At 56.2% G+C, this 27,608-nt stretch overlaps 1 protein-coding gene across 2 annotated transcripts; it reads left to right on the forward strand.

Annotated features, from left to right (window-relative positions):
* Positions 1-1,964: 1,964 nt before the first annotated feature.
* On the forward strand, positions 1,965-27,298 carry PARVG (parvin gamma). Of its 2 annotated transcripts, none has more exons than NM_001083805.3 (13): positions 1,965-2,145; positions 3,893-3,987; positions 5,554-5,618; positions 6,393-6,495; positions 7,065-7,205; positions 9,486-9,601; positions 10,916-10,971; positions 13,646-13,668; positions 15,931-15,989; positions 16,238-16,306; positions 19,315-19,416; positions 26,457-26,529; positions 26,984-27,298. In NM_001083805.3, exons 2-13 carry the CDS (start codon positions 3,909-3,911, stop codon positions 27,091-27,093), a joined length of 996 nt encoding a protein of 331 aa, NP_001077274.1. In that variant the 5' UTR covers positions 1,965-2,145; positions 3,893-3,908; the 3' UTR covers positions 27,094-27,298. The 2 variants fall into 2 exon arrangements, with proteins under 2 accessions (NP_001077274.1, XP_005207500.1); XM_005207443.5 differs by having other exon boundaries at positions 2,074-3,175.
* Positions 27,299-27,608: the final 310 nt, after the last annotated feature.

The raw sequence follows: 27,608 nt of genomic DNA on the forward strand, positions 1-27,608 counted from the left end.
TGGAATTTATTTTTAAATGGTTCAGAAAAAAAGTGAAAGAAAAAGCAAATGTAGTAAGATGTCAAAAAAAAAAAATAACAAGCAAACCTTCTTGAGATTCAGCAATGTAATTTACATCCTTTATATAGTTCATGGTCATCGTTTAGTGCTAAGTCATGTCCGACTCTCAGGACACCGTGGACTGTGGCCTGCCAGGCTCCTCTGTCCATGGGATTATTTAAGGAAAATTAAGCTATGATGTGTATGTATACTGAGTTGCTCAGTTGTATCCAACTCTTTGCAACCCCGTGAACTGTAGCCCCCCAGGCTCCTCTGTCCATGGGGTTTTCCAGGCAAGAATACTGGAGTGGGTTGCCATGCTCTCTTCCAGGGGATCTTCCCCACCCAGGAATCGAACCTGTATCTTTTGCACTGCAGTGAATTCTTTACCTGCTGAGACACCGGGGATGTCCAAGCTATGACAGATAACTCTAATATAGTTATATAAAATAATTATATAGTTTTCTATATGAAATTCAAATTTTAAAAATCGTATTGAGTGACAGCCTCTTTCTCACTGCATTTTGTGACAAACCCCAGTCTCATACAGGTGGGACAGAGCGGCAGACTAGACCATGCATCTCTGTGTCTTCTTCTGTAATGTACGGATGTAAGAGCATCTGCCTGCGAAGCTGGGTCCTAGTGAAATTAAAGCCCTGACCATTATCCTTGCTTCATCATCAGTCACTCAGCAAATACTAGCATCAGTGATACCTTTTGCCATTTTCATGACCTTTCATGAGCAGCCCCACTTACCTGCTCGCCTGCTTCCCACGTGCTCTGCCCCCTTTTCTGCAGCATCTGTCAGCAGAGAAAGGCTGGTCAGTCTCTGGTCATCCAGCGCTGTCACCTGTTGCTATGGAAACTCTCAATTTCAGCCTGGCTCGTAAAGATTCAAGCTCAAGAGACCAGCTTGAGTCCGCCCCGCTGTCCTGGGACCTCGCCTTCTTGTGTTCCTCTAGTCCTTTGCACAGGCTGTTCCCTCCACCTGGAACATTCTTACCCATCTTTTTCAACTGGCAAACTCTTATTCATCTATCAAAGCCCACATCTCCTCGAAAAAACTTCCTGATCCCCTTAGGCAACGACAGCCATCAATGTTTATCCAATGAGCCCACTTCGTGCCAGGCATTGCTCTAGGCACTAGGACTCAGGAGCCTTAAGGGGCTGTGGTATGGGATCATGAGAGGATCTGCTTCTTAGATAAGGCAGTTATGGAAGGCTTCCTGAAGGAGGAGGCACTTAAGCTGATGAAAACGATGCAGACTCAGCCATTTTAAAAGCTAGGTAGAGGGCACAGTAAGTGTGACCACCCCAATGCAGGAAGGTAGGTGGCTCTTTCAGGCAACAGAAGGGTTGTCGAGGCTGGGAGGGCGTGAGGATGGGAGAGGTCAGGAGATGAGAATGGAGAGGAAGCCGGCAGGTCCCATGAGGACCTTGGGCTGGGCTGGGAAGACTGGATTTCATTTTAAGGGTTACTGGATCTGCTGGCGGGTTTTAAGTGAGTTGAGATGTGAAGGGGATCCTCTGGTTGCTTGTGGAGAACAACTCAGGGGTAGGAGGTGGGGTTTGAGCGAGCAGTATGTTCCCAGCTAGGAGGCTCCTGTGTGGTCCAGGCGAGAGGACAAGGTGGGCCCTGGCCAGGCGGGGACAAGAAGCTGGAGGGACAGCCTGGAGGCAGCTCTGACAGCTTGCTGATGGAGGGGCTGGGGCCTCGTGGGACCTCAGAAACTGGCTTGGTTTGCATATCCGGGAGGGGAGAGGGACAGAAAGAAGAAATGGAAGCTCTGAGCTGCCGGCGAGGCGTCTGGGGAGCGTGGAGGTGTGAGTGGGCCCATACGCCCAGGGGCAGAGCCTTCCGGAGGGGCTTGCGGTGGCTTTCAGAGCACCAGGTTCTACAGCCCCGCCAGGAGGAAGCGCCCTGCAGACGCAGCCTGGATGGCTTTGCAGAAGCCACAGGCCCCGGAGGAAGTGAGCCGCTTGCCCCTGCCTCCCGGGCGGCCCCTGCCGACCTAGGGCACCGGAACTGGCTTTGCTTTGGAACCCAGGGACCACCAGCGCTTGAGCTCCGTGGCCTGCATTTCCCTGCATGGAGGAAGCAGCCAGGTGAGTCCTCGGTTCTGAGCCTGAGCTCAAGCACACAGAGAGGGAGGCTCTGGGAGGCCTCGTGGATAGCCGAGGTCCCACAGGGACGATGCGGGGCGGAGCACTCCCTGCGCCCAGCTGGTCCCCCTGCCTCTTAGGCTTGGAGGCGGCCACTCCCCCAGCCCAGAGTCCCGGGCAGACAGAAGGGCACCCTCCCAGCTCTCGTGTAGCCAGGGAAAGTTTCCCTTTCCAGCCTGTCATCTCCCCTAACCTTCAGCCAAGGAGACCAGCCACCCCAAGTCTTCCAATGAAGAAAGGGAGGCCCAGGTCTGACAAGGGACAGCCCCTAGGGCTGCTGAGGGCTGGAGGGAGCTCCCAGCTCTGTGGACACTTGCTGCCTTTGGCGCCCATCAGGTTCAGCCCCTCCTGGTAAAGGAGCATCAGGAACAGAGAGCTTGTTTGCCCTCTGTTTGGGTTGTTTGCCCTCTTGTTTGGGTTGTTTGCCCAAAGTCACACAGGAGGAGGAGCCCACCTGGAACCCAATCTCCTGACCTCTCCCCCTCCCCCAGGCCTAGTTCCCGCCTCTCCTCTGGCCCCGTCCTTTGAACAGAAGCCCGTCCAAAAGGAGGCTTGGGAATTTGGGGGGATGGAGTCGGCCCAGTGGCTGTGCTCTCCACACCCCCACGATTTAGGGCAGGACGGAGCCGCAGACAGTGCCCTGGAGTCCCCAGGCTGGCTGCCCGTGTCACAGCATCTTGTGAGTGCCTCCATCTTACGGCAGCTCTGGGCCCTGCTACTCCAGCCAGGCCTCCCCGGGGGCTGGAGCTGACCACCAGCTTCTGTTGCAGGAGGCCCCCGGCCCCAAATGTCTTGTTTGGGGCTGAAAGCGCTATGGGAGGCCCAGGGGCCAGAGCGGAAGTGGTGGGCGGGGCCGCACCCGGCAGGAGAGGAAGTGAGTCCAGGGGAGCAGGAAGGAGGCTCTGACTCTGCCGGGCACCCTCCCCGCAGCGAGGATGAGGAGGGCCGGCTCTGAAAACTCTGGCCCTTCCCGGTGAGCGGAGAGACCCCTGAGCTCCCTTGACAGGCCAGGATGATAAGCCCCACTGTGGAGACGCTCGCTCAGAACTTGAGCCAGGCAGGACCAGCCCACACCCCCGAGAGCCCATCCTGCACCCCAGTCCCATGTCCACTCACCCAGAGGCTGGGGGGCTGCTCTGTGCTCCCTGACTCAGGCTCAGGGCCCAGAGAGGACAGGCCTGTCCCCCACCGCGGCCCCGGTAGGAACTCCTGGTCTGCAGACATCACCTGTCACATGATCACCGCCACACTGCTGCCCCTGCCCCTCCAGGAGATTTGCCCCCTGAGGTCAGCCAGAGGGTTTTCTGGATCCAAGAAGCTCTGAGCAGGGGGTTGCCCCCTTGGTCCTACTGCCTGGGTAAGGGTGGGTGGGTGGAGGTTCCTGTGTGCTGCAGGAGGGGCTGTGGGCTGGCGGCTCCGCACCCGACCGAGGAGGACCCCTTCTCCCCGCCAAGCCTCTACACAGGCTCTGACCTCGGCCGCCGCCTGTTTCTGTGGGCCGTCCCGCAAGCACTGGCTCCCAGCGACCCTCTCAGCAGGCACCCTGGCCCCTTGCCCGGGAAGTGCGGTGACTTGTCCACCCACATCCAGCTCCCGGCCTCTCCCCGCACCTCCTGGTGTCTAGAGGAAACAGCAGACCTCGAGTTTAGGGTGACTCGGGGGTGACGTCCTTGGTTCCCTGCCTCCCCAGGGCCGGCAAGGCAGCGATGGAGCCAGAGTCCCTCTACAACCTGCTGCATCTCCCTGGGAAGGAGGACCCACCGGCCGAGGAAGAGCTCTCACAAGGTGCGGGCCAGGTGGGGCAGAGCGGCAGGGCCGGCATCCTGAGACGCCCCCCGGGCCGTATCAGGCCCTGCCTTGGCTGCCAGGTGGTCCGCTGAACACCCAGTTCTGTCCAGCCCCTGCTTCTACCTTCTGCTTTATACTTGACTCCCCTGCTTCTGGAACCTTCCACTGAGTTATCCCCAGATCCCGCATAACCCCGCTTCTCCAGGTTAACAGGGACAGTGTTGAGGATGCTGACTGCTATGTGGTCCCCTCTGTGCGGGGGCTGAGCTGAGCTCGTCTTAAACGCAGCATCTCACCTGTTACTCTGAAGAGTGGTAATCGTGGGCGCGCTCACCTCCTTTTTACAGACGAGGAAGCAGGCACAGAGGGTGACATTGCAGAGCCGCAAGCCCGGCGCCGCAGGGCTGACTTCATTAACTGTCTGGCATTCTCGGTTTATAAGTGGTTTCAGGTTGGAAAGCATCAGGAGGAAAATTGCTGTTAGGGTGGCAGGGCTTCGTGATTTGGAAAAGTGTTTATTTTTGGTTTTATAGTCGGTCTGGAAATACAATTCTGGCAGGCAGAGCTGGAACATGGCGGGATTCAGAGTGGCAGGAAGGATGCTCCAGGAAGGGGCCGCGGCCATTCAGGCACCGCCACCCCCGCCCCACCCCTGCCACCAGGCCTTTGCCGGAGCCTGTCCTCCTGTGAGGAATACACGGGCCGGGTGGGACTCAGAGGTCTTCAGCATGTCTGCAAGACTCCAGCTGGGCGACACAGCTGGGTGAACACAGAGGCGATGCGTCCTGTCCTGTGGATGCTCGCAAAGCCAGCCCCGGGGTGACTCAGTGTCTCCCACATCCACTGAGACTGGATGACCTCAGTGGTCCGCCTGGGCCCTGCCATTTGTGGGTTCCATGGTTCTTCAACGTAGAGGAGATGCTGACCCAGGTCTTGGGGCTCAGTGGAGAAGCAGGTGCCCTCAATGCCCTGCCCACACCGGGGAGCCTGGCAGTCGTGGTTGAACGCTGCCTCGGCCCCTTGGAGCCCAGGGATCTGGGCTTAACTGGTCTGTGACCCCTTCTTATGTATGTGGAAAGAGGGTCAGATAAAATGCAGGATATCCAGTTAAATGTGAATTTCAGATAGACAAGAAATAGTTTTCGAGTTTACGTATGTTCCCCAAATTTGAATATTGTGGTGTCTGAAGATGGGCTGGTGTTCATGAGAGAAGTGAGGGGGAAGAGTGTCCTGGGGGAGGCAGGAACCGCTTGGATTAAGGAAGTGGGTGCAGAGGACGAGGCGTGTCTGGGAAGCCCAGGTCTCTGGGGATGTTTGGTGGTCAGGGCGTGTGTGTGTGTGATGGCATGTGTACATATGTGTGACTGTGTATCTACGTGTGTGTGTGAATGCACTTGTGTGCCTGTGTGTCTGAGTGCCCTTCTGCACATGTGTGTGCCTTTGTGTGTGTGTGTGTGTGTGCGTGTGAAGTTGTAGGACCAGTCTCCCCTCTTGGTCGAGACGCTGGCTCCAGGGCTGACCTTCAGGCCCGCATCCATGTGTCATGCCCCACTCTGTTTCCAGGAGAGAAGAGGAAGTTCCTTCCCCCCACTTCCCGGAATAACCCCAAATTTGAAGAATTGCAAAAGGTGCGGCAACCTTCTCTGACCATCTTTCTCTGGAGGAGTCTTCCTACCTTCTTGGGGTGGGGACCGTGGGCCACCCCCTCCCCAACCTCAAGCTGGTGGGTGGCAACCCCACAGGCTCCCGGGAGGCCTGTTGAGTGGCTGCAGAAGGGATCTTGCTTGAGCACCAACGGTGTGCCTTTCTGTGCGTGATCCCAGCAAGGCTCCTGGTGGTTGAGAGAGGTGAGCTGTCACCTGCGTCCCAGGGAGCAGAGCCTCAGGAGTGGCCTGACCCATGGGGGACACACGGTGGCCAGCGACGGAGCCGGGCTTGGACCCAGGTCATAGACCCCAGCTCTCGCGCTCCGTCTCTGGCTCAGCTGCCGGGGCGGGAACACACAGCCACCGCCCAGTTCTCAGCTGTGAGCTGCGCACAGGCTGGGGGCTTCCAGTTTCCTTGCAGTATTTCTCTAGTCTCCACGGGGTGTTTCTGTTACCTCCTCCAGGGAGACCTCCTGACCTGCACCACCTCTGACCGCCCCTCAGAGGATTTTAAAACCCCTGTATTATCAAAACCTTACGCAGGACAAAAAAAAAACCCGAAGTGCTCAGGTCTGCTGGAGCCCAGAGCAGACCCCTAACAGCCTGGGAGGTGAGAGCAGGCTTCCCAGAGGAGGCGATGTTTGACCTGGCCTTGAAGGACGAGGAGGAGTTGACTGGCGGGAGGAGGGCAGAGCTGAGCCCGGCGAGAGGCCGGGTGGGGAGTGGCCCCCCGTCAGCTGTCCCTCGGGGCCGCAGGTGCTGATGGACTGGATCAACGCCGAGCTCCTCCCAGAGCACATTGTGGTCCGCAGCCTGGAGGAGGACATTTTCGACGGGCTCATCCTGCACCACCTTTTCCGTAAGTTTCTGCTTTCAACCCCGGAAAGTCCTGGGGGGCAGAGTGGGCCAGCCTGGGGCTCACTTGTCGCCCTCTGCAGAGCCCTTGGCAGACGGCTGCAGGACAGGCCTGCTGGCCACGGCTTCCTGAGCTCTCTCCAGGGAGCAGGTGCTGTTAACCCTCAGCACAGCTGTTCTGTGATCATCCCCACTTTACAGATGAGGAAACTGAGCTCCGAAAGGCCTGGTAGCTTGTCCAAGGTCTCACCATGAAGAGAGCGGTGTGGGGGGTGGGAAGGAGCCAGGGGTCTTGGCTTTAACCACTAGACCACACTGCCCCGCAGGGATGAGGACCGGGGGTCACTGTGTGGGAGGCTAAGGGGGTGGGGCACAGGGTCTTGGACAAGGTGGAGTGGGCCGGTGGTGTCTCCAGAGAGCAGGGCTTGCCTAGCCCCGCAACCAGCATGTGCCGTGACTGCCTAGAGGAAGCGGACTGGCTGTGGATCCCCTGGCAGGAGCCCCATCTGCCTGCCCTCCCCCAGCCTTTCCCACCTTTTCCCTCCGTCCCACCCCTCTTTCTCTGGTCCTCAGAGAAGCTGAGCGGACTCAAGCTGGACGTGGAGGAGATTGCCTTAACCGCGGCCAGCCAGAGGCGCAAGCTCGCAGCGGTCCTGGAGTCTGTGGACCAGAGCCTGCAGCTGGAGGAGCCACAGGCCAAGTGGAGCATGGAGAGTGCGTGGGGCTGGTGTGGAAAGGGCTGGGAGCGGGCAGGCAAGGAGGCAGAATTACAGCGCCCTTCCCCGGGGGGTGGGGTTGCCTCGAAGTCCCACACGAGGATGATAGAGGCAGCCTTCTCCATAAGGCTGCCGTGGCTCCCTGACTCCCAAGCACTGCACATGAGCTGAGCTGCCTTGTTGGATGGGTGCTGCCCACCTGCTTCATTAACTTATCTAAGTTGCATCTGCAGTGCCTGCTTGTAAGAAACGACTGTGCAAGGTCCCACCCAGTTAGCCACTTGGTAGGATTTCCTGCCATTCCAACCTCTGCATCCTGCCCATTTTCCAGATGAGAAAACTGAGACTGGAAGGAGTTGAAATAGCCTGACCAAGGTTGGGTGGTGAGGTGGTCAGTTCAGTTCAGTCACTCAGTTGTGTCCGACTCTTTGTGACCCCATGGACTGCAGCACGCCAGGCCTCCCTGTCCATCACCAACTCCCAGAGTTTATTCAAACTCATGTCCATTAAGTTGGTGATGCCATCCAACCTTCTCATCCTCTGTCATCCCCTTGTCCTCCTGCCTTCAATCTTTCCCAGCATCAGGGTCTTTTCCAATGAGTCAGTTCTTTGCATTAGGTGGTCAAAGTATTGAAGTTCAGCTTCAGCATCAGTCCTTCCAATGAATCTTCAGGACTGATTTCCTTTATGATGGACTGGTTGGATCTCCTTGCTGTCCAAGGGACTCTCAAGAGTCTTCTCCGACACCACAGTTCAAAAGCATCAATTCCTCGGTGCTCAGCTTTCCTTATGGTCCAACTCTCACATCCGTACATGACCACTGGAAAAACCATAGCCTTGACTAGACGGCCCTTTGTTGGCAAAGTAATGTCTCTGCTTTTTAATATGCTGTCTAGGTTGGTCATAACTTTTCTTCCAAGGAGCAAGCATCTTTTAATTTCATGACTTAAGTCACCATCTGCAGTGATTTTGGAGCCCCCAGAAATAAAGTCTGACACTGTTTCCACTGTTTCCCCATCTATTTCCCATGAAGTGATGGGACCAGATGCCATGATCTTCATTTTCTGAATGTTGAGTTTTAAGCCAACTTTTTCACTCTCCTCTTTCACTTTCATCAAGAGGCTTTTTAGTTCCTCTTCACTTTCTGCCATAAGGGTGGTGTCGTCTGCATATCTGAGGTTATTGATATTTCTCCCGGCAATCTTGATTCCAGCTTGTGCTTCTTCCAGCCCAGCATTTTGCATGATATACTCTGCATGGAAGTTAAATAAGCAGGGTGACAATATATGGCCTTGACGTACTCCTTTTCCTATTTGGAACCAGTCTGTTGTTCCATGTCCAGTTCTAACTGCTGCTTCCTGACCTGCATACAGGTTTCTCAGGAGGCAGGTCAGGTGGTCTGGTATTCCCATCTCTTTCAGAATTTCCCACAGTTGGTTGTGATCCACGCAGTCAGAGGCTGTGGCGTGGTCAGTAAAGCAGAAGTAGGTGTAGGAAACAGTATGAAAGGTGAGGTGGTAACAGTTTTCAACCCCCTTTTTTTCCTTTTTTAAAGTATGGTTGGTTATGACACTGTTAATCTCTGCTGTACTGGAAAGTGACTCAGTTACACGTGTGTGCATCCTCTTTAAGTGTTCTTTCCCATCATGCTTTATCGCAGGACGTTCAGTATAGTCCATGTCAGTTTGTGTTAGGCCCCCGTCGGTATTCTCGCCACTGCGTTTCAAGTCTCACATTCAATAACTGATGCTTGTAATGTTGGCCCCAAGTCAGGTTGTCAGGCCCACCAGGCCCCTCTGTTCATGGACTTCTCCAGCAAGAATACTGAACTGAGTTGCTCTTGCCTTCTCCAGGGGATCTTCCTGACTCAGAGATCGAACCCAGGTCTCCTGCATGGCAGGTGGATTCTTTACTGTCTGAGTCACCAGGAAAGCCCCTAAATCAGGTCACGTTCAGCTCAGATCTAACAATTTGTTCAGCCAGGGCCTTGCCGTAGGACATTCAGTTGTTTAAACAGCGCTGCCGTGAACGTCTGTGTGTGAAAGTTCCCTCCACACGTGGCTTGTGCCCTTGGGCTGTATTTGCAGAAAGGATGACTGGAGCAAAGTGAGATTATTTTTAGGTTCTGAATGTAGATTTCCAGACCTCTGCTCCCCTGATGACTGGACACCGAGCTCCTCGGGCTGCAGAGGGTGGTTGTGACAATAAGGAGCCTACCGCGTGGCCCCAGGTTTGGGTATCCCGGGAGCTCTGACTTCATGCCCCCGTCTCCTCCCAGGTATCTTCAACAAGGACCTGCTGGCCACCCTGCATCTCCTCGTGGCCCTGGCCAAGCGCTTCCAGCCCGACCTGCCCCTCCCGACCAACGTGCAGGTGGAGGTGATCACCATGGAGGTAAGGGCAGGCCCCGGAGGATGCCTGCCTGCAGGTCGGGCATCTCGGGGCTGAGTCACCACACTCTGGACCAGGGGGTGGGTACCACACAGGGCGGGGGCTGAACCAGGGTGAGTTCCAGGGAGCCGGGAGAAACACCAGGTCCCACCAGGATGGTGGGGGGAGCTGGGCCGAAGCTGTGGGCAAGAGATGCAGAGTCCAAGCCGGGCCACGACGAGGTCTGTGGACTGGTCAGCCCCACTTACTCAGCAGATGACACCTGCCTGGGGTGTCCTGAAGGTCCTGACTGATGGCTACCACGTGGGCCGTAAGTGACCATCTGTTCACGGCCCTCTGGAGCCTTCACACCCTGGGCCACCGCCGCTGCCCTCCCGCTGTGATGGCCTCATCTCCCAATGCATGGGTGTGAGAGGGGCCCCAGGGACCTTTTTGGTTCCAGCATCTACCGAGCACTCCCTCTCCAGCACATGGACTTGTGCTGTAGCTGACGGCCCAGGAGTCTGTGCCTTCTCTCTCAGACAGACCCTGAGTACCACCAACAGGGCCCCCCATGCCTGCTCCCCGCTCTCCCCACCCCCACCTCCTGGGCGCCTGGGGAGCAGCCAGCTTCCCTCATCCCAGAAGGCAGAATATGCCAAGTCCAGCCAAACTCATGAGAATGCATCCTGACTTTTTCAAAACCACTAATGAATTCTATGGCTATATGTAAATCAGAGGTGACTTCATTCCTTCATGCATTCACCTATTCATTCATTCACCCACCCATTCATCCACCCACTCACTCATCCATTCATTCACCCACCCACTCATCCATTCATTTATCCACTCACCCACCCACTGATCCACCCACCCACTCATCCGTTCATTTATCTACCCACTCAATCATTCATTCACCCACCTACTCATCCATTCAGTCATCCACTCACCCACCCACTCATTCATTAACCTTCCCTTTCACCCATTCATTCATCCACCCACTCATTTTTTCACCCAGCCAGTCACTTATATGTTATCAGGTAAACACATGTCCACTGACGCCCTGTGAGCCAGACACTGAGTGGACTTTGGGGATACCTGGGCACCGAGGCAGACACAGTCCCCCCTCTTTGTGGGGCTCAGGGCCCGTGGGAAGAAAGACAGTTAAGCTGGTCCCACAAGGGCTGCCCAGGAGGGAGGCCGCCTTGAGGAGCAGATGCGGCAGGGTGAACTAAGTCCCTCTGGGCAGCTTTGGGCCCTCCAGTCTCCTCTGGCGGCAGTCATGGGCCCTAGAATTTTCTGTGGCTACTCCATTCTGTCCCCCGTTCTCTCTCCCAGCGCACCAAGAGTGGCCTAAAGTCGGAGAAATCGGTGGAGCAGCTCACTGAGTGCGGGTGAGGCAGGGCGGGGGCGCTGGGCTTTCTCTGGAGTGGGCAGTGGGCCCCGGGGCAGGGGCAGACCTGCCTGACCTTCTTGGGCAGGGCCCTCACTCTGCCGGCCCGCGGAGTCCTGGCCGGCAGAGCCGCCTATACCCACCTTCACTGCACACGCTTCATGGCAGGGTTGGAAACACATCAGGGTCAGGGCTGTGCATGTGGGCTCTGCAACAAGGCAACCACAGGGTCCTGGGGTCCAGGGAGAAGGGGGGCTGCTGTTAGGCGCCTCTGAACTGCAGGCTGGGTGAGCCTTTAGAAGGGTCTCAGTGGCGTGGGGCCAGCTGGCCTGTGGCCAAAACTCCCAACAGCCTGGGTGGTAAAGGAAGCCGTGCATGTACCCTGTGTCTCTCCCCTCAAGCCTTCCAACACCCCCCAGCTGCATCTCTCTCCAGGGAGACCTGGCCATTTTGCATTCCTGGACTCCCCTGTGGTGGAGATTGTAACTGACCTCAGCCAAGGGTCCCCCTGCCACCCGTGGGCTCACACTTTGGGAAACCTGTCCAGGTTCCAGGGGTGGGAAGGGTGGGGGGCTGGCCCTGCAGCAGGCCCCTGGGTTTGGGCCGCAGGTTCCGCTCTGTGAATTGTAGAATCTCCGCCTGGTCCGGGTAGAATGTCTCTCATCCTTGCAAAGCCGCCAGAGCTGCAGAGGGGCCCCGCTCTGCCCGCAGGCCCACATTTCCCCAGACCCTGCCACAGGCCGCTGCCTGGCTTCCCCTTTTCACCGCCCACCCCATCTGGTCCAAAGGTCTTTCTGGGTTGGCCTGAGAGTGGGTTTCTTCCAGGAAAGCTGTGGGTTCTCCTTTCTTGTCTAACTCTTCCCGAAGGCCTGCTGTGTGCAGGGCACTGGGCTGTTTCAGCTCCCTTCGCCCATTTGACTCTCAGAGGCCCAGCTGCGCGAGTTCAGTTCTCTCCTGCTCGCAGACTGGGCAGCCAGCCCTGCCTGGGCTGAGGTCGCAGCTCAGCCTGGTGTGAGCTCTGCATCCTTGTGCAAGTCACTCCCCTTCTCCGAGCTTCTTCATGCCTTTGATAAAGCAGGACCCCCCTTTCCTACTTGTTGGGGCTGTCGTGAGGGTTATAGATGATGCATGTAAAGGGACCTTCCCCTCTTTTGTGCCCCCAGCCCTGAGGTCCTTCCGGGTCTACAGCTCCTGGGTGTCCACGGGGGCCAGGCTAGGGGGACGGGCTTGAACCCCTGCAAGCTAATGGCAGGTAATGTCTGTGGCGGAGGTGTGTGGGCCGGGCATGGCCAGGGTGGAGGGAGCAGACGTCTGTTGGCCCGTCCTGCCAGTGAGGCCTGGCGCATCTGCCTTCCCAGTGACACCCCAGGAAGAAGGCCTGTTCCCCTCCCACTCGATGAGGCTAGATGCCTTCCACATCATCCGTCTTGACCCGTCTATGCCAAAGCTTTAGGCTCTGAGAACGAGTTTGGGGAACTTAAGAGAGGGTGCAGTTAGCAGTGGTCATGGTGGCCACACCCCTCCTCCCTTTGCAGCCCTAAAGCCACGCTTCTCAGCCTCTGCTGAGCTCGGACGCTTCCGTGAGGGCCCACCCCTGGCCCTGGGCTTGTGTCCCAGGCGGCACAGGGCCGTGTGCCCCACCTGGCAGCAGCCTCCGTGCAGAGCCCTGGGCCTTCGTCTCAGGCTGCTTCCCCCAACCCTCTCGGCCCAGCTTCCTGCCAGGGTCACGGGCAGTCGGAGGGACCACCTGGCTCTCCTGGGAGAGCCCAACCTTCCCCGGGCATAGGGGGTGGTGGTGGGGGGGCGAGACAGGCAGAACTGAGCTTTCAGGGTGTGTGTGGGGGGGGACGGCGCGGAACATTTAACAGCAAAGTCCAGGCAAAACCACCACTTAGTGACAATAAAAAGGTGGTGAAAGAAACCAGACACGAGGGTGTGCACACGGTTTCATTGCAAACACAACAGACCAGATGAAAACACAGCCAGGCACCTCTGAGCGGCAGTGACCTATGTGGGGTGGGAGGGGGTGGGGACCAGCTGGGGGTGCTAGAAGGTTCTGCGCCGTGTTGGGGGTGGTGACACCCAAGGGTGTTCATTGGTAAACACGCGCTGGCTCTCAGGTGAGGACTTGGGCGTTTTTACCACGTCGTGTAACATGCCCACCACAGCTAAAACAGCCCCCCAGGCGGTGCTGGTGGTAAAGAACCTGCCGGCCAACACAGGAGACACAGGTTCGATCCCTGGGTGGGGAAGATCCCCTGGAGGAGGGCGTGGCAACCCACTCCAGTGTTCTTGCCTGGAGAATCCCGTGGACAGAGGAGCCTGGCGGGCTACAGTCCATGGGGTCGCAAAGAGTCAGACACGACTGAAGCGACTTAGCAAGCATAGCACAGCTAAAACAGCAACACAAAAACAGCGCAACAAAAACGACACGATTCAGGCATTTCTAGGTGTGGGAGCCTCAGCGGGGGGTTTGGACCTCTGCCATTTACTTCCCACGAGGGCCCTGCCTGCTTACGGAGCTGCCGGGAAAAGGGAGCTCGCAAGTTTCTCTGTCAGCCTCGCCTCTGCCAGGTCTTGTCACACGAAGACACTATGTCTCTGAAGTTGTTGTTTTTTTTTTAACCGTGTGTTTGCTTTCTCCCCACCCCCACCCCCTACATTTTTCTCTTTAGTGCAGACAAGGACCAGCCATCAAGTGAGTACCTTCCTAATTTAGGGAAATCTTTTTCTGCTGGGTATGTGCTGAGACAGGCATGGCATTATGACTGGTTGATGACTGGGTGCGCTCACAGTTCCTCTGTGGTCCGCGACGTAAGAGATGCAGGTTCGATCTCTGGGTCGGGAAGATCCCCTGGAGGAGGGCGAGGCAACCGACTCCAGTATTCAGCCTGAAGAATCCCAGGGACAGAGGAGCCTGGCGGGCCACAGTCCATCAGTCGCAAAGAGACACGACTGAAGCGACTTAGCATGCGAGCATGTGTGTCTCCAGCCCTCTTGTCTTTCTGTCCTCCCTTCTGTCTGTCTGCCCGTGGATTTGGCTGTTCCTTCTCGTGATGCTGCTTATATGGGTAGAGAGATTTTTAATTCCCATCGGTGGTGACAGCTGTGGAGTTGTTCAGCGTGTGGGCTCTGGGGCCAGGAAACCTGGGTTCAAATGCCAATTCCCCCGTTTATTAGCCACGTGAACTTGGGCGAGTGACTGAACTTGTCTGTGCCTCAGTTTCCTCGTCTATAAAATGGGGTTAATAGTGGTACCCATCTCTTAGGCTGGTGGCAGGGGTTAAAAGGTACTTTGTGAGCGTGCTTAGCACAGAGAAAGTGCTTAATAGTGATTGTTCACTACTTTGGCTGCTGTTTTTGAGACAGAGTTCTTCACCAATTGACTGATTGACTCAGCCATTCCTTCTTTCATTCATTTATTCCTTAGTCAGTCCACCTGGCCAGCTGGCGGTTGGTCATCCATCTATGCATCCATCCACTCATCTGTCCATCCACTCATCCAACCATCCATCCATCCATCCATCTATTCACCCATCCATCCATCTATCCACCAGCCCATCCATTCATCATCCATCCATCCATCCATCTTAATATGATTTTGCCTCCCTGAACCTTCCCTGCTTGGAACAGAGCTGTGTAGACAGCGGGTACTCACCTGCAGAGGAGGCAATATGGCCTGTGAGGGGCTTCTGAAAGCAAGGACTGAGAAAGGTTGAGTGGGAGAAGGGAGGTACCAGGAAGGCTGGTCTGGTGAGATGTCTGTGTGTGGGCAGGTGGATGGGCAGCCCGAGGACCTGGGGTTTCCCAGGGAGCAGTGTTTGTTAGGGGGCTGCGTGAGGCTGGGTCACACAGTGACCAGGGGCAGGGACACGGAACAAGGCTTCCTAACACCGTGTCTAGAGTGTCCATTGTGTTCTGGCCTGGGTCATCGGAGTGGCTCCTTCAGGGGCACAGTTTCACTGACCATAGGCCGAGAGGTCTGGGGGGGCTCAGTGGCATTTCTGCCGTGTTTGTCCGTTTATGGGGCATTTCAACCTGCGTAGTGCGGTCTGGTGCTGTTTATGCCCCCCCTCACTAATGAGGGAACCGAGGTATGGAGAGGTGAAATGATTTGTTCAGAGTCACACAGTGGCTGGCTGCAGAATCAAGAGGCAAATTCTACCCAGTTTGGGTGTTCAGTGCCTTGAGGACCAGCCTCCCCAGGGAGGCATGTTAGCTGCTCATGACAGAAATGAAGTTGGTGGGAAAGGGCCTGAGTCTGAGGACTTGGCGCCTCTGAGTCTGGACCAGGGGCCTGAGCTGCTAAGATGCTCCCGTGGGCCTGACTCAGCTGCTGAGGGCGCTGGCCTTCTGTGCACCGCGGGGATTTCAGCCTCTCTGCAAGGGCTGAATGCCCTTATTCTGCCACTCCACAGATGCTGGGGAGGAGACCTCTGGGCCAGGAGTCAGTCTGGGGCTGGCCCCTTTTCAGCCACCCATGGCAGCTCCTGTGGACTGCTGGGTGGAGCAGGGAACTGCGGGGAGGCAGGGCGAGTTCCCAGGGGATGGGGTGGTGTCCACGCTAGAAACGATGACTGTTTATTTAAGACCTATTGTGTGCCTAGCTGGGCTTTCTGAGTGGCGCTAGTGGTAAAGAACCTGCCTGCTAATGCAGGAGACATGAGAGACATGGGCTTGATCCCTGGATTGGAAGATTCCCTGGAGGAGGGCATGGCAACTCACTCCAGTATTCTTGCCTGGAAAATCCCCATGGACAGAGGAGCCTGGTGGGCTACAGTCCATCGGGTCATAGAGTCAGACACGACTGAGCAACTAACACTTACTTACTTATTTACTTGGGATAAAACTACATCTCTCTCTGGACTGATTCTTCTGAGAAACTTTGGTGGAAAAGAAGTCCCTGTTTGGCACAAAGATAATAGCATCGTAATGAGGTGTTTATTGGATCTGTCTGCAGAGGACGTCTTTGATGAATTATTTAAGCTGGCTCCAGAGAAGGTGAACGCTGTCAAAGAGGTAGAGAGATCAAAGTTCCAAGAGCGCCTCCTGCCGCCCGCTCCCCTGCCGCCCACCTGACCTGGGTCTGGGGGAGAGGGTAGGGCAAAGGGGGAGGAATCTGGCCCTCACTCTGCAGCTGCTGTGCTGGGTGCCACGCGGTGGGGAGGGGGTGGGGGGGCGGGGCGGGGAGAAGCTTTCTGTGACCCTGAGTGGGACTGTCGCGAACCTGAGCTGGGGGCCTGGGGCCTCGGTTCTTCCCTGGACAGGCCATCGTGAAGTTCGTCAACCAGGAGCTAGACCGCCTGGGCCTGTCCGTGCAGAATCTAGACACTCAGGTAGGGATGCGGCTGCGGGGTCCGGGGTCGGGAAGGGCCACAGGGAGAGGGTTCGGCAGGGCCCACCGGGAGCCTGGCCCACCCTGTGCGACCCAGGGTGTCACCTCTCAGAAACCTGGGGTCCTCCTCTCCAATGGGGGTGTTGCATGGAGGCAGCATCGCCAATCAGGGGCAGGACAATGGTCCTGTGAAGTGAGGACCTCAGCCAATCAGGGGCAGGACAATGGTCCTGTGAAGTGAGGACTTCAGCCAATCAGGGGCAGGACAATGGTCCTGTGAAGTGAGGACTTCAGCCAATCAGGGGCAGGACAATGGTCCCGTGAAGTGAGGACTTCAGCCAATCAGGGGCAGGACAATGGTCCCGTGAAGTGAGGACTTCAGCCAATCAGGGGCAGGACAATGGTCCTGTGAAGTGAGGACTTCAGCCAATCAGGGGCAGGACAATGGTCCTGTGAAGTGAGGACCTCAGGGTTTGTGTGTGCTGTTAATCACTTGCATTGTGAAACAACTGCCTTGCAGCTCGTTTTCCCCCAAACTAATCTTGGACTATCCGATACGATGACTCAAAACACACGAGGGTCCCCTGTCCAATTGCATCGTCTTCCCTGGTGGTGCTAGTGCTTAAGAACCTGCCTGCAAGTGCGGGAGATGTAAGAGATCTGGGTTCGATCCCTGGGTCGGGAAGATCCCCTGCAGGAGAGCATGGTCACCCACTCCAGTATTCTTGCCTGGAGAATTCCATGGACAGAGGAGCCTGGAATCGCAGAGTTGGACATGACTGAAGAGACTAAGCATGCACACACGTATGCCTGGTGGGGTCGTGGGTGTCAGCACAGCCCCGCGTCCGAGGGCTCCCGAGTCTCCTGGCCCACAGTGCTGATGACGCTGAACAGTCCCGGGCAGGAGTAGAATCTTGAGCTGCCAGTCTCCTGTGGTGGACCGTGGCCTCCCACCAGAACTTTATGCCTCTGATTTCCCTTAACACAGTTGGGGGCAGGGAAGCCGATGGCCAGCTCAGGCCCCTCAGCGCAGCAGTGGAGCCTGCTGGACCCCGGGGGCATTAACTGGACATGATGGTGCAGGATTCGGGCCACCTGGCTTCTGTTTACACAACATGGTCTGGGGGGACCAGTGGCGAGGTCATCAAATGGCTAATGGTGAGCTTAGCTGGAGCTGCTGATGTCTCAGACACAGCCTGTCATTAGCCAGTGGGGAACAGGGTTTATATAGCCCTGTGCCTGGAGCCAAATCCGATGAAGCCCTACCCTGTGCTGTGAGCAAAGCCCTTTGCATGTGTCAGCTCACTGACTCCTCCCAACAGCCTCCTTAGGTGGGAACTGCTACTATCCCATTTTACAGATAAGCACATTAACCATGGAGAGGTTAATGAACTTATCCAAGGTCACACAGTGACTAAGTGGTGCTTGTCACTCAGTCGTGTCTGACTCTATGTAACCCCATGGACTGTAGCTCGCTAGGCTCCTTCGTCCATGGGATTCTACAGGCAAAGTATACTGGAATGGGTTGCCATTCCCTTCTCCAAGGGATCTTCCCGACCAGGGATCGAACCCGTCTCTTATGTCTCCTGCAGTGGCAGGCGAGTTCTTTACCACTAGCGCCACCTGGTAAGCCCAAGTGGTAGACCTGGGACTTGAACCAGGCTGCTGAGGCCAGTTTGTGTGCCATCAGCACCTTGCACGGTGGCCACATGAGAAGCCCGTGTGTGACGTGGTCTGGTGACACAGCAGGGTAGAGGTGGCAAACTCTGAAGCCAGGGGGGCCCACGTTGCCCCTGGGCTTGAGCACACCTCCTTCACCTTAGCTGTGTGACCTTGGACCTGGACTTCTCTGAACCTCATGCAGGTGAGATGGAGACCATCGGGCGTTTTGTGGATTACCTGGCATTTGGTAAAGAATCCGCCTGCAATGCGGGAGACCTGGGTTCCACCCCTGGGTCAGGAAGATCCACTGGAGAAGGGATAGGCTACCCACTCCAGGATTCTTGGGCTTCCCTGGTAGCTCAGCTGGTAAAGAATCTGCCTGCAGTGTGGGAGACTGGGTTCGATCCCTGGGTTGGGAAGATCCCCTGGAGAAGGGAAAGGCTCCCCACTCCAGTATTCTGGCCTGGAGAATTCCATGGACTGTGCCGTACATGGGGTCGCAAAGAGCTGGACACGGCTGAGCGACTTTCACTTCACTGACACACCGTGGACGCACAATGGAAAGTTGTGGTTTTATTGTGTTTTATGTGGGTATGAACAGATGATGTCTTGGGTTTACATTCTGCCTGTTTCATCTTTATGTCTCACTTGGTAAAATAAAGGTGTTTGCGGGATAAATGGCACATGTGAGAGTGGTATTTAGAGACTGTTGCATAAAGGGGGATATTAAAGTCCCCGGTGTTTCAGTGGCACATTAGCAGGCAAGATTTGGGACCAAAATAACAGCATGGAAACAGACCTATTACGAGGCAATTCCATTAAGGACTTCTAGCGGTGACTTACTTCCAATATTCAATCTTGTGTTTTGTGTCTTTGAAGAGATTGAATAGGATTATATTAGCATATGATGCGCTGATGCCGGGGTGATGGATTTATCTCTGAACGTACAGACAGAACAGACAAATACGAATGTAGCAGCCAGCAAAATGAGCCCGGTGTGATGTTCTCTGCCTTTCCCTGATGGAATAGTTTTACACTTAACTCTGTTTTCTCCTGAGCCTCTGTAGCTCATGGAACAGTATGTGGTTTAAAAAATGATTTGAGGCTATTTCACAGAAAATGTAAAAATGGCTCATCTTATCAAGCATGTGCTGTGTGCTAGGCAGCCAATAACTGCTTTATACCTGCTGCTGTTTACAACAACACCGCAAGGTCCAGGATGTCATCCCTATTTCTCAAAAAGGAACCCGAGGCCCAGAGAGGCTGTGTGACCTCTATCGTCACACAGCCTGTAACAGGCAGAGCAGGATCTTCCAGGTGACCTGTCTTCAGTCCCCTCCTTTGTAGTTTGCAGATGGCGTCATCTTACTCTTGCTGATTGGACAGCTAGAAGGCTTCTTCCTGCACTTGAAGGAATTCTATCTCACTCCCAGCTCTCCTGCAGAAATGGTAAGTTTTTGCAAAGATTTTCCTTTCCACCTCTTCCTCTGAGTGCTCAGATCTAGGAAACTGGCATGATCAGTCTTCATTCATTCACTTACAGGTAAAGTAAAGGGTGAGGGAAACTTTGGTTGTCCATATGTCTGCCCATCCACCCACCAATCTCACCTGCAGACTCTTACACCTATCCATTGACTTGCTGATTCACTCATCCACCCAGTTCATCTACCCATTTATCCATCCATACATTCATCTACCTATCCATCCATCCAGCCACCCACTCATCCATCCACCTACCCATTCATTTATCTATCATCCATCCATCCATCATCCATCCACCCATCCATCCATCCACTTATCCATCTACCATCCATTCATCCATCCACCCATCCATCTATCATCCATCCACACATCATCCATCCACCCACCCACTCATCCATCCATCCACCATCCACCCACCCACCCACCCATCCATCCACCTACCCATTCATCTATCCATCCTTCCATCCATCCATCATCCATATCCACACATCATCCATCCACCCATCCAGCCAGCCAGCCACTCATCCATCCATCCACCATCCATACATCCATCCACCCATCCATCCAGCCAGCCACTCATCCATCCACCTATCCATTCATCTATCATCCATCCATCCATCCATCCACCATGCATCCATCCACCTACCCATTCATCTATCCATCTTTCCATCCATCCATCATCCATCCACCCACCCACTCATCCATCCATCCACCATCCACCCACCCACTGACCCATCCATCCACCTACCCATTGATCTATCCATCCTTCCATCCATCCATCATCCACCCATCTATCATCCATCCATTCATCCATCCATCTACCATCATCCATCCACCCATCCATTTATCACCTGTCTACACGTAATCCATCCATCCATCTATTCATTCATTCGTCAGTCATCCATCCATCCACACATCATCCATCCACCCATCCGCTCATCCATCCATCCAGCATCCATCCGTCTACCTGTCCACCCACCCATGCACCCATGCACCTGATCCCTCATTTTCTGAGGTCCTGCTTGGTGTCAGGCCCTATGGCCATAAAGACGATCCAACACAGATCCTGCTTTCAAGGACTCCTCAGTCTATAAACACTGTGCTCTCAGTGATATCTGGTGTTCCAGGCTGCAGTAAAATGTGTTGGCTCATGGTGGGTGGTCTGGTGGGGAACCTGAATGCAAGAAAATGTGGTTAGTACCATCTGCAGGAATCAGGAGAGGCCTTGCATGAGAGGTGGCCCCTGAAGTTGACTGAAGGGCTTGGGGAACCCCAGGGGAGGGAATAGCATCATCAAAGGATCAGAGGTGGCAGGGGTTCTGGCCTCGTGGCAGTCAGGAGTTCCCACGTAGACCCTGGAGTCTGGGGGGCTGGTTGGGAGATGGCTGCATTAGCCCAGGCGGGGGTAGGATGGGGTATCTATGCCCGAGCTGGGGAAGGACAATGGTGAGATTGATGCTGGTGGAAGGGACAGGGCATCAGCCTGACTGCTCCCAGCTTCTGGGCCCGCATGGGGCTCCTCCCTCCCCCTCCCCCAGGCCTGTCATGTGGAGTCTCTGCAATTCCTTGAGCTCCTCAAGCTCTCCCACCTCTGGGCTTTTGCACAGTCTGTTCCCCTGCTGGGAATGTCCTCTCCATGTGGGACACCTGCCGGTGAAGGGAAGGGATGCTCACGAGTCTCCACAGGAGGAAACCGAGGCCCCTGGGGGCAGGGTTCACTCCAGTCCTGAGCTGTGTGTCCCGGCAGACTTGGCAGAGAGACAAAGCCTCTGCTCTGGCCCTCAATCCACCACCAGCTCACTGCTGGTATCTCAGGCCTCTTGGCTAAAATGGGCTCACAGTCCCTGCCCTGCTGGCCTTGGTGCTCAGTCGCTCAAAGTGTCTGACTCTTTGCGACCCCATGGACTACAACAGCCTACCAGGCTCCTCTGTCCATGGGATTCTCCAGGCAGGAACACTGGGGTGGGTTGCTGCCCCTCAGACCACACAAATAACAGAAAAGGGTTTGGAGCATCATGAAGGTGGAAGCACCCAGGGCATGTGGTCCCTTGTCCCCTCAGCCCACCCAGGACCCCAGGTGGCCCTCTCTGGACTCTGTCCACACCAGGGTCCCTCTGGCTGGTTCAGCAGCAGGCAGCCCAGGGCAGGAGGGCACTCCATTCTCCCTCTGTAGAGAGGGGACACCAGGCAGGGCTGGGTGCCAGTTCCCAGTGCCAGCCTTGGGGCATTTCTGGGAAAAGGAATGATTTCTATCCCTTTGATGTACCTGTGGCCCTGAGGATGGTTCAGATCTCAAGGCCTTCCCTGGTGGGGTGGGGGGTGGGAGGGGGCCCTGGGCCCTGACCCAGTTGCCCTGACCTAGTTCCAAGCTTGGTTTCTGCCTGGCTCCCACATATCAGCAACCCCATCTGACCCTGCTTCTGGCTGCAAGCCTGACCCCCTTCCCCTACCAGGGTCCCTGTCGAATGTTCCAGGCCTGCCTCCCAGCCACAGCCTCACTGCCCGCCTGTGGTCCGCACGCCACCTGGGCCTCTGCCATCTCCAGGTCTTTGCCAGGGTGCCCCCAGCTGCGCCTTCCTCCTGCTTTGCTCTGGCTCCTTTAGCTGGGTGTTGGCTTCGACCACCTCCTCATCCCCTCTGAGCTCCTGGGCACCCGCTAGGCCCCTGAACCACAGCTTTTCTCATGTTGGCAGAGAGTTCTTTCCTGAGTCTGGCCTCACCAGACCTCTTATCCCCGTTTCTCTCTCACTCCACGTTCCTGGGGGGTGGAGTGCAGGGCAGGGTTGTATTTCCATTTTACAGAAGGGAAAACTGAGGCCCCAGAGGCTGTGGGACATGCCCGGGGCTGCCCAGCTGGAACTGGGGCTGACCTCTTGACCCTCAGCCCATGTTCTTCTTTTGGCCATCTTTGTGGGTCTCATCTCCATCCTCTCAGGAGGCAGGGGTGCTCTTGACTGGAAGAGTGATTTGGGGCTCAGAGTCCCCAGAGCTGGGATATTGGCTGAAGAGCAAACAGGCTGGAGCAGTGCAGTATTTGACGCTGCGGTAGAAACAGCGGTCAGCGCTTACTGGACTCTCCCCCTGCACTGGCCACTGTGTGAGTCACCTATTGCTGTGGAAACTCTGTGTAACAAACAACCCAATACCCAGGGGCTGAAACCTGCAAACCTTCCTTCTTGTGGATCTGCAGGTTGTCTGGGTTTGGCTGCTCTAGGCGTGGCCAGGCTCCATCGCTCACCTGGGATGGGCTGGGTGCCAGGCCGTCTGGGCGGGGGTCACTGGGGCGGTTCAGCTCTGCGCCTCCTCCTGGGACCAGCAGTGAGCGTGGCATGGCTTTCTCATGGCAGTGGCAGGGGACCCAGAGAGGAAGCAGGCACACGAGATGCAGGCTCAGACCCGCGGTGCTGTCACTTCCTCCTCACCCTCTTGCCAGAGAAGGCCCTGTGGCCTCCGTGCAGAGGCCCCTGCCGTGTGCGGGGCCGAGAGGACACGAGACTGCAGCCAGGGAGGTGCTTGCCCACGGGCAGCGTGGATGAACTTACCAATTCCTTCCTGCATCGGGCCTCTGAATAGGAACTATTCCCATTCCTGTTTCTCTCCAGGGAAACTGACTTCAGACAGGGCAAGTAAGCCAGTTAGCTTTGAGGTTAGAATGACGACCAGGCTCATCCGTCTACAAAGTGGGAACTACAGCCTCATGTCCTTCCTGGGGAGCCAGGGTGAGCCCCGTGGGACACGGAGTCAGGGTGAGACCAAGAACGAGGTTCACCCAGAGTTGCAGGGTCAGAGCAAGGGCTTAGGTGAGTCAGAGTGAGGCTGAGACCGTGGTGCTGACTTTTATCCAGAAGTCAGGATGCCCATGTGTGATCAGTGAGGGAAGGTTAAGAGGATGGAGCCAGTGGGGTGGGTCTCATGCAGACCCCCATGGAACCAGGGGCTCAGAACTGGGACCCAAAGGAGCACAGGGGTCCCCTGTTTGTCACTCGGAGGTCGGAGCTTCAGCAGATGGCAAGGCTGGAGCCCAGTATCTCGCTCACCTCCTAATCCCCAGTTACAAGCTGGGGACAAATGTCCCACCTTCCAAGGCCCCAGCGTGCAGCCAGCCTGCTGACTCCACTGATTTCAGAACCACATTTTGAAGATGAGCCACATTCTTCGGAGGGAAAAGAAGCAGCCTCTCAGCTCAGGCCCCAAGAATGCACTTTTATGGGCTATTGTAAGAAACCTCAGCTGCAGGAATGAGTAACAAAAATGCTGATGAGGTCATCAACTGGAAAGGGCGGAACGGCGGCCCTTTCCGGAGGTGGGACACCAGAGGAATTGTTATCTCAGTCGTGTGGCTTCTGGAAATTGAATTTCTCGTTATCAGACCTTCTCTGCCAGTGGTGTCGATGCCAGTGGTGTCGATGTGAGGTTGCTGTTCGGTGCTGGAAGCGGAGTAGGGTTGGAGGAGCGAGGCCATCGTTGGCTCTGCAGAAATGAAAACTCCGGGGCTGGGAGCCTTCAGCTTCCTCCCACGTGTAATGACTGCTCTCTCGAACGATTTGAATGCACCCTCCTGGGTTGTGAGCTTCTCTCAGCTCCGCAGAACATGGTCATTTTCCTTTCATCATCTCAAACTGTGCATGCAAGAAGACTAATGCTTTGGGTAGGCCTGGTGGGGTGGGGCTGGAGCCTGGGGCAGCTACTCCTGGTCAGACTGAGCATCGTGGAGGAGCGTGACCCGAAGAAGCTTGAGCGACCGTTGTTCTAGGGTCGACAGCAGTGATACTCAGCACGAATTCCACGAGGGCAGGCAGCAGGTCTGGTTTTGCCCCAGTTGCGTGGCCAGCGCATAGCAGATGATCAGTAAATATTTTTTAGGGACTTCCCTGGTGGATTGGTGGCTAAGACTCTGTGCTCCCAGTGCAGAGGTCCTGGGTTTGATCCCTGGTCAGGGAACTAAGATCTCACATGCCGCAACTAAGACTTTGCCTGCTGCAACTAAAGGTCATACAGGCTGCAACTGAAAGAACCCACGTGCTGCAATGAAGATCTAAGACTCTGCGTGCCGCAACTAAGAGAAATAAACAAATAACAATAAATATTTAAAGTTAGTGAATGAAGTGTTTCTGAGAAACTGGTCCTGTGAGCTGCTCCGTGACAAATGGATCCCGTGGTGAAATCACTTGGGGAAACCTGCATAGCCTAAAAGGTCAGGATACATTGTAACACATTCAAGGCACTGAGAAGTCCTGCAGCAGAGGGTTTCCATAGGACTTTATGGAAGCCAATGTTTCCTAAAGCCATTTGGTCCCAGACCCCTTTTCCCTTCTGTCCCCTGGACCATCCTGTGAGGATGCAGGCTTGGAAGTGAGCACAAAGGCTGGGCTGAGAGGTGGGAGAGCCCAGCCCAGTGTCCTGTCTTCACTCTGGTATTTACCTTCTGTGCATCTTGTGAATGGTGCTCCTGATGAGAAGGAAAACAATAGCAACAGTAACAACCCTTATTTTCCAGAATTCTCCAGTCTGGGGGAAGACCTGGGGACACGGGGACAGGACGGCAGTGGAGGGCTGATTCACTCACTCCGAGGTTCGCTTCCTCTGGTCTGCACCTCCCCAGAGGTGTGACCTGCCTGTTGGGGAACATCGGCACCCGTGACAGCCTTGGTCTTCCTGATGGGCTCTAGAGGGGCAGCCCTGCTGGGCTGGTGACCCAGCTGCCACCAGCCTCTCCCCGGCATTTTGGATCCAGCTCTGCTACTCTGCCCATTTTTAAAAAATAATTTATTTGTGTAGGCTGTGTAGGCTTAGCTGCGGCATGAGAATCCTTAGTTGCATCAAGCAAACTCTTAGTTGTGGTGCGTGGGGTCTAGTTCCCTGATCAGGGATCGAACCCCTGCCCCTGCATTGGGAGCATGGAGTCTCAGCCACTGGGCCACCAGGGAAGTCCCTGCTCTGTCCATCTGATGCTCCTTCAACTCTCCTCTGTGGAGAAGGACCCTGCTCACTGGATCCCTGTGGTCCCCACACAGCCTCCGGGGAGCCAGCTGTCACGGAGGACTCCGCCCCTTGCCTGGGAGGCAGCAGGAGTCCTTGGGGTGGGCTGAAGATGCTCCCCCTGCCCCTGCCCCCGTCCTTGGACCAGGACTGTGGCCTGCCCCTCTCGCTCTCTGAGAGAGTCTTTCAGGGGCTCCTGGCCTCCCACACAGCCCACTTCCCAGCCCTCGTAGGAGCTGGGGTGGCGGAAACTTGCAGGGAGGCCTCGGCTCTGCCTTCGTTATTCCACCTTCATGTCTTGCCTCAGGATTCCAGTTCTGGGTCCACCATCACACTGGTCCACACGTCAGCTCGGAGAGGCCGCTGGGAGATGCGCTATTCCCCTTGTACGGAGGAGGGGACAAGGCCCGGGCAGGACACGTGCCTTGTCCGACCTGTGACTTGTGACCTGTTGGGGGCTGGTGCACAGATGTCCAACCCAGATCTGCCCAGACCCACTAGGAGGGGACTGGGAGCAGGCTAGGCACCCTCGGGTGGGCTTTGCTTACATGCTGCTCTGCCAGCCGGGCCTCCGGGCCCCTGGCTAGGTTGCCACGGGAACCACCTGGCCTGGTTGAAGCAGGCTTTGGGACTGGGATGGGCTCCTCCAGCCCCAGCTGCTTTGCAGGTGTCAGAGGGAGACAGACCTGACTCCAGCGCTTTCTGTTTTGTGAGTTCAGATGGGCCCATGGCCACTCTGAGCCTCAGTCTCCTCATCTATGCTCTACCCATGGAACTCAGCTATTTATGAGGGAGTCTCGATTGCACACAGGCTCCGGGGCTGCATCAGAAAAGGCAGGATGCTTCCTTCCCTGGCTAAAGTCTCCTCACCTGGCAAGACTCACTCCCAGGTGTCACCTCCACCAGGAAGCCTTCCCTGATGCCTGGGCCGGGTACCTTCCTTGGGGACTGCCTTTTCCCATAGAAGTGGCCCCCTGGCTGCATGATGAATCATCTTGCCAACATCCGACGGGGTTTTGTCATTGTAGCTGCACAATGTCACCCTGGCCCTGGAGCTGCTGAAGGAAGAAGGCCTCCTCAGCTACCCCGTCAACCCTGAAGGTGAGTGCAGGACTCTCGTGGGCAGGCAGCCTCGTGCCAGGGCCCCTGAGTGGGGCGGGGTGTGGGTGCAGCCTCTTGCCTGGTGTTTGCTGAGTTTTCCTATGAGGGGGCCCCGTGCCCACGGCTCCCACCCACCTTAGTGGAGGACAGTCCTAAGGGGAAGAGATGGGGGACCAAGGTCCCTGGGGATGGACTGTCCAGAGAGCCGAGGTCTGGAGGAGGTGCTGTGTTGGGGGCCCCCCGAGAGGGTGCCTGGGAGGAGGCAGTGGCTGTGCCCTGTGACGGGTCCTGGAACTCAGGGCTCGCTTGACCAGCTGTCCTGGTGTGCTAGGAGTTCTGCCAGGTTTAGCCCTGAGAGTTCGTGTCCCAGGAAACCCCTTGGTCCAGGGCAAACCTGGACAGTTGGTCACCCCTCCTGGATCTGACCACTGCCCTGCTCTCTCCCGACCCGCAGACATCGTGAACAAGGACGCCAAGAGCACGCTGCGAGTCCTCTACAGCCTGTTTCGCAAGCACAAGCTGAAAGAAAGCACGGACGGGGTGCCCCAGAGGTCCCCAAATTAATCCTCACAGCCCCCCAGAGCTGCTGCTCACGGCCTGCTACCGGGCGCCGCTGCAGGGCCCGGGCCACGGAGGGCCTCCTCGTGGTGCAGCCCTGGGCCTCCCACTCTTGTCCCATGTGTCTGTGGCCTGCCCGCCCTCCCCCGTCTCCTGATTCCATCCATCTGAATATCTGAACCCAATTACGCGTGGTTTCGTTCTGAGCCGACCTCTGATCTCGCCTGGTTTATTTTAACAAATGGATCTCTGGGAGGGATGTGGGGAGCCTGCCGATGTCCTGGGAAGGTCCCCCTTAAATATGCACGGATATGAGCTGAGCCCCAGTGCAGGATCCCTCCCCGTGGGGCAGGCGGGCGAGGGGTTCAGGAGCTTGTCTCCAGGGCCACCGCCAGGCAGCTGCGAGGGGCCCGGCATCACTGACCTTCAGGGGGGCTGAGGGGCTGACCCTGGAGTAGGAGGGCCCTCAGGTGTCAGTGCTGACCCGACGGCAGAAACCCGCCTGCCACACTCAGCTACTG

Source organism: Bos taurus, chromosome 5 (assembly GCF_002263795.3).
Source record: "Bos taurus isolate L1 Dominette 01449 registration number 42190680 breed Hereford chromosome 5, ARS-UCD2.0, whole genome shotgun sequence".
NCBI classification, from domain to species: domain Eukaryota; kingdom Metazoa; phylum Chordata; class Mammalia; order Artiodactyla; family Bovidae; genus Bos; species Bos taurus.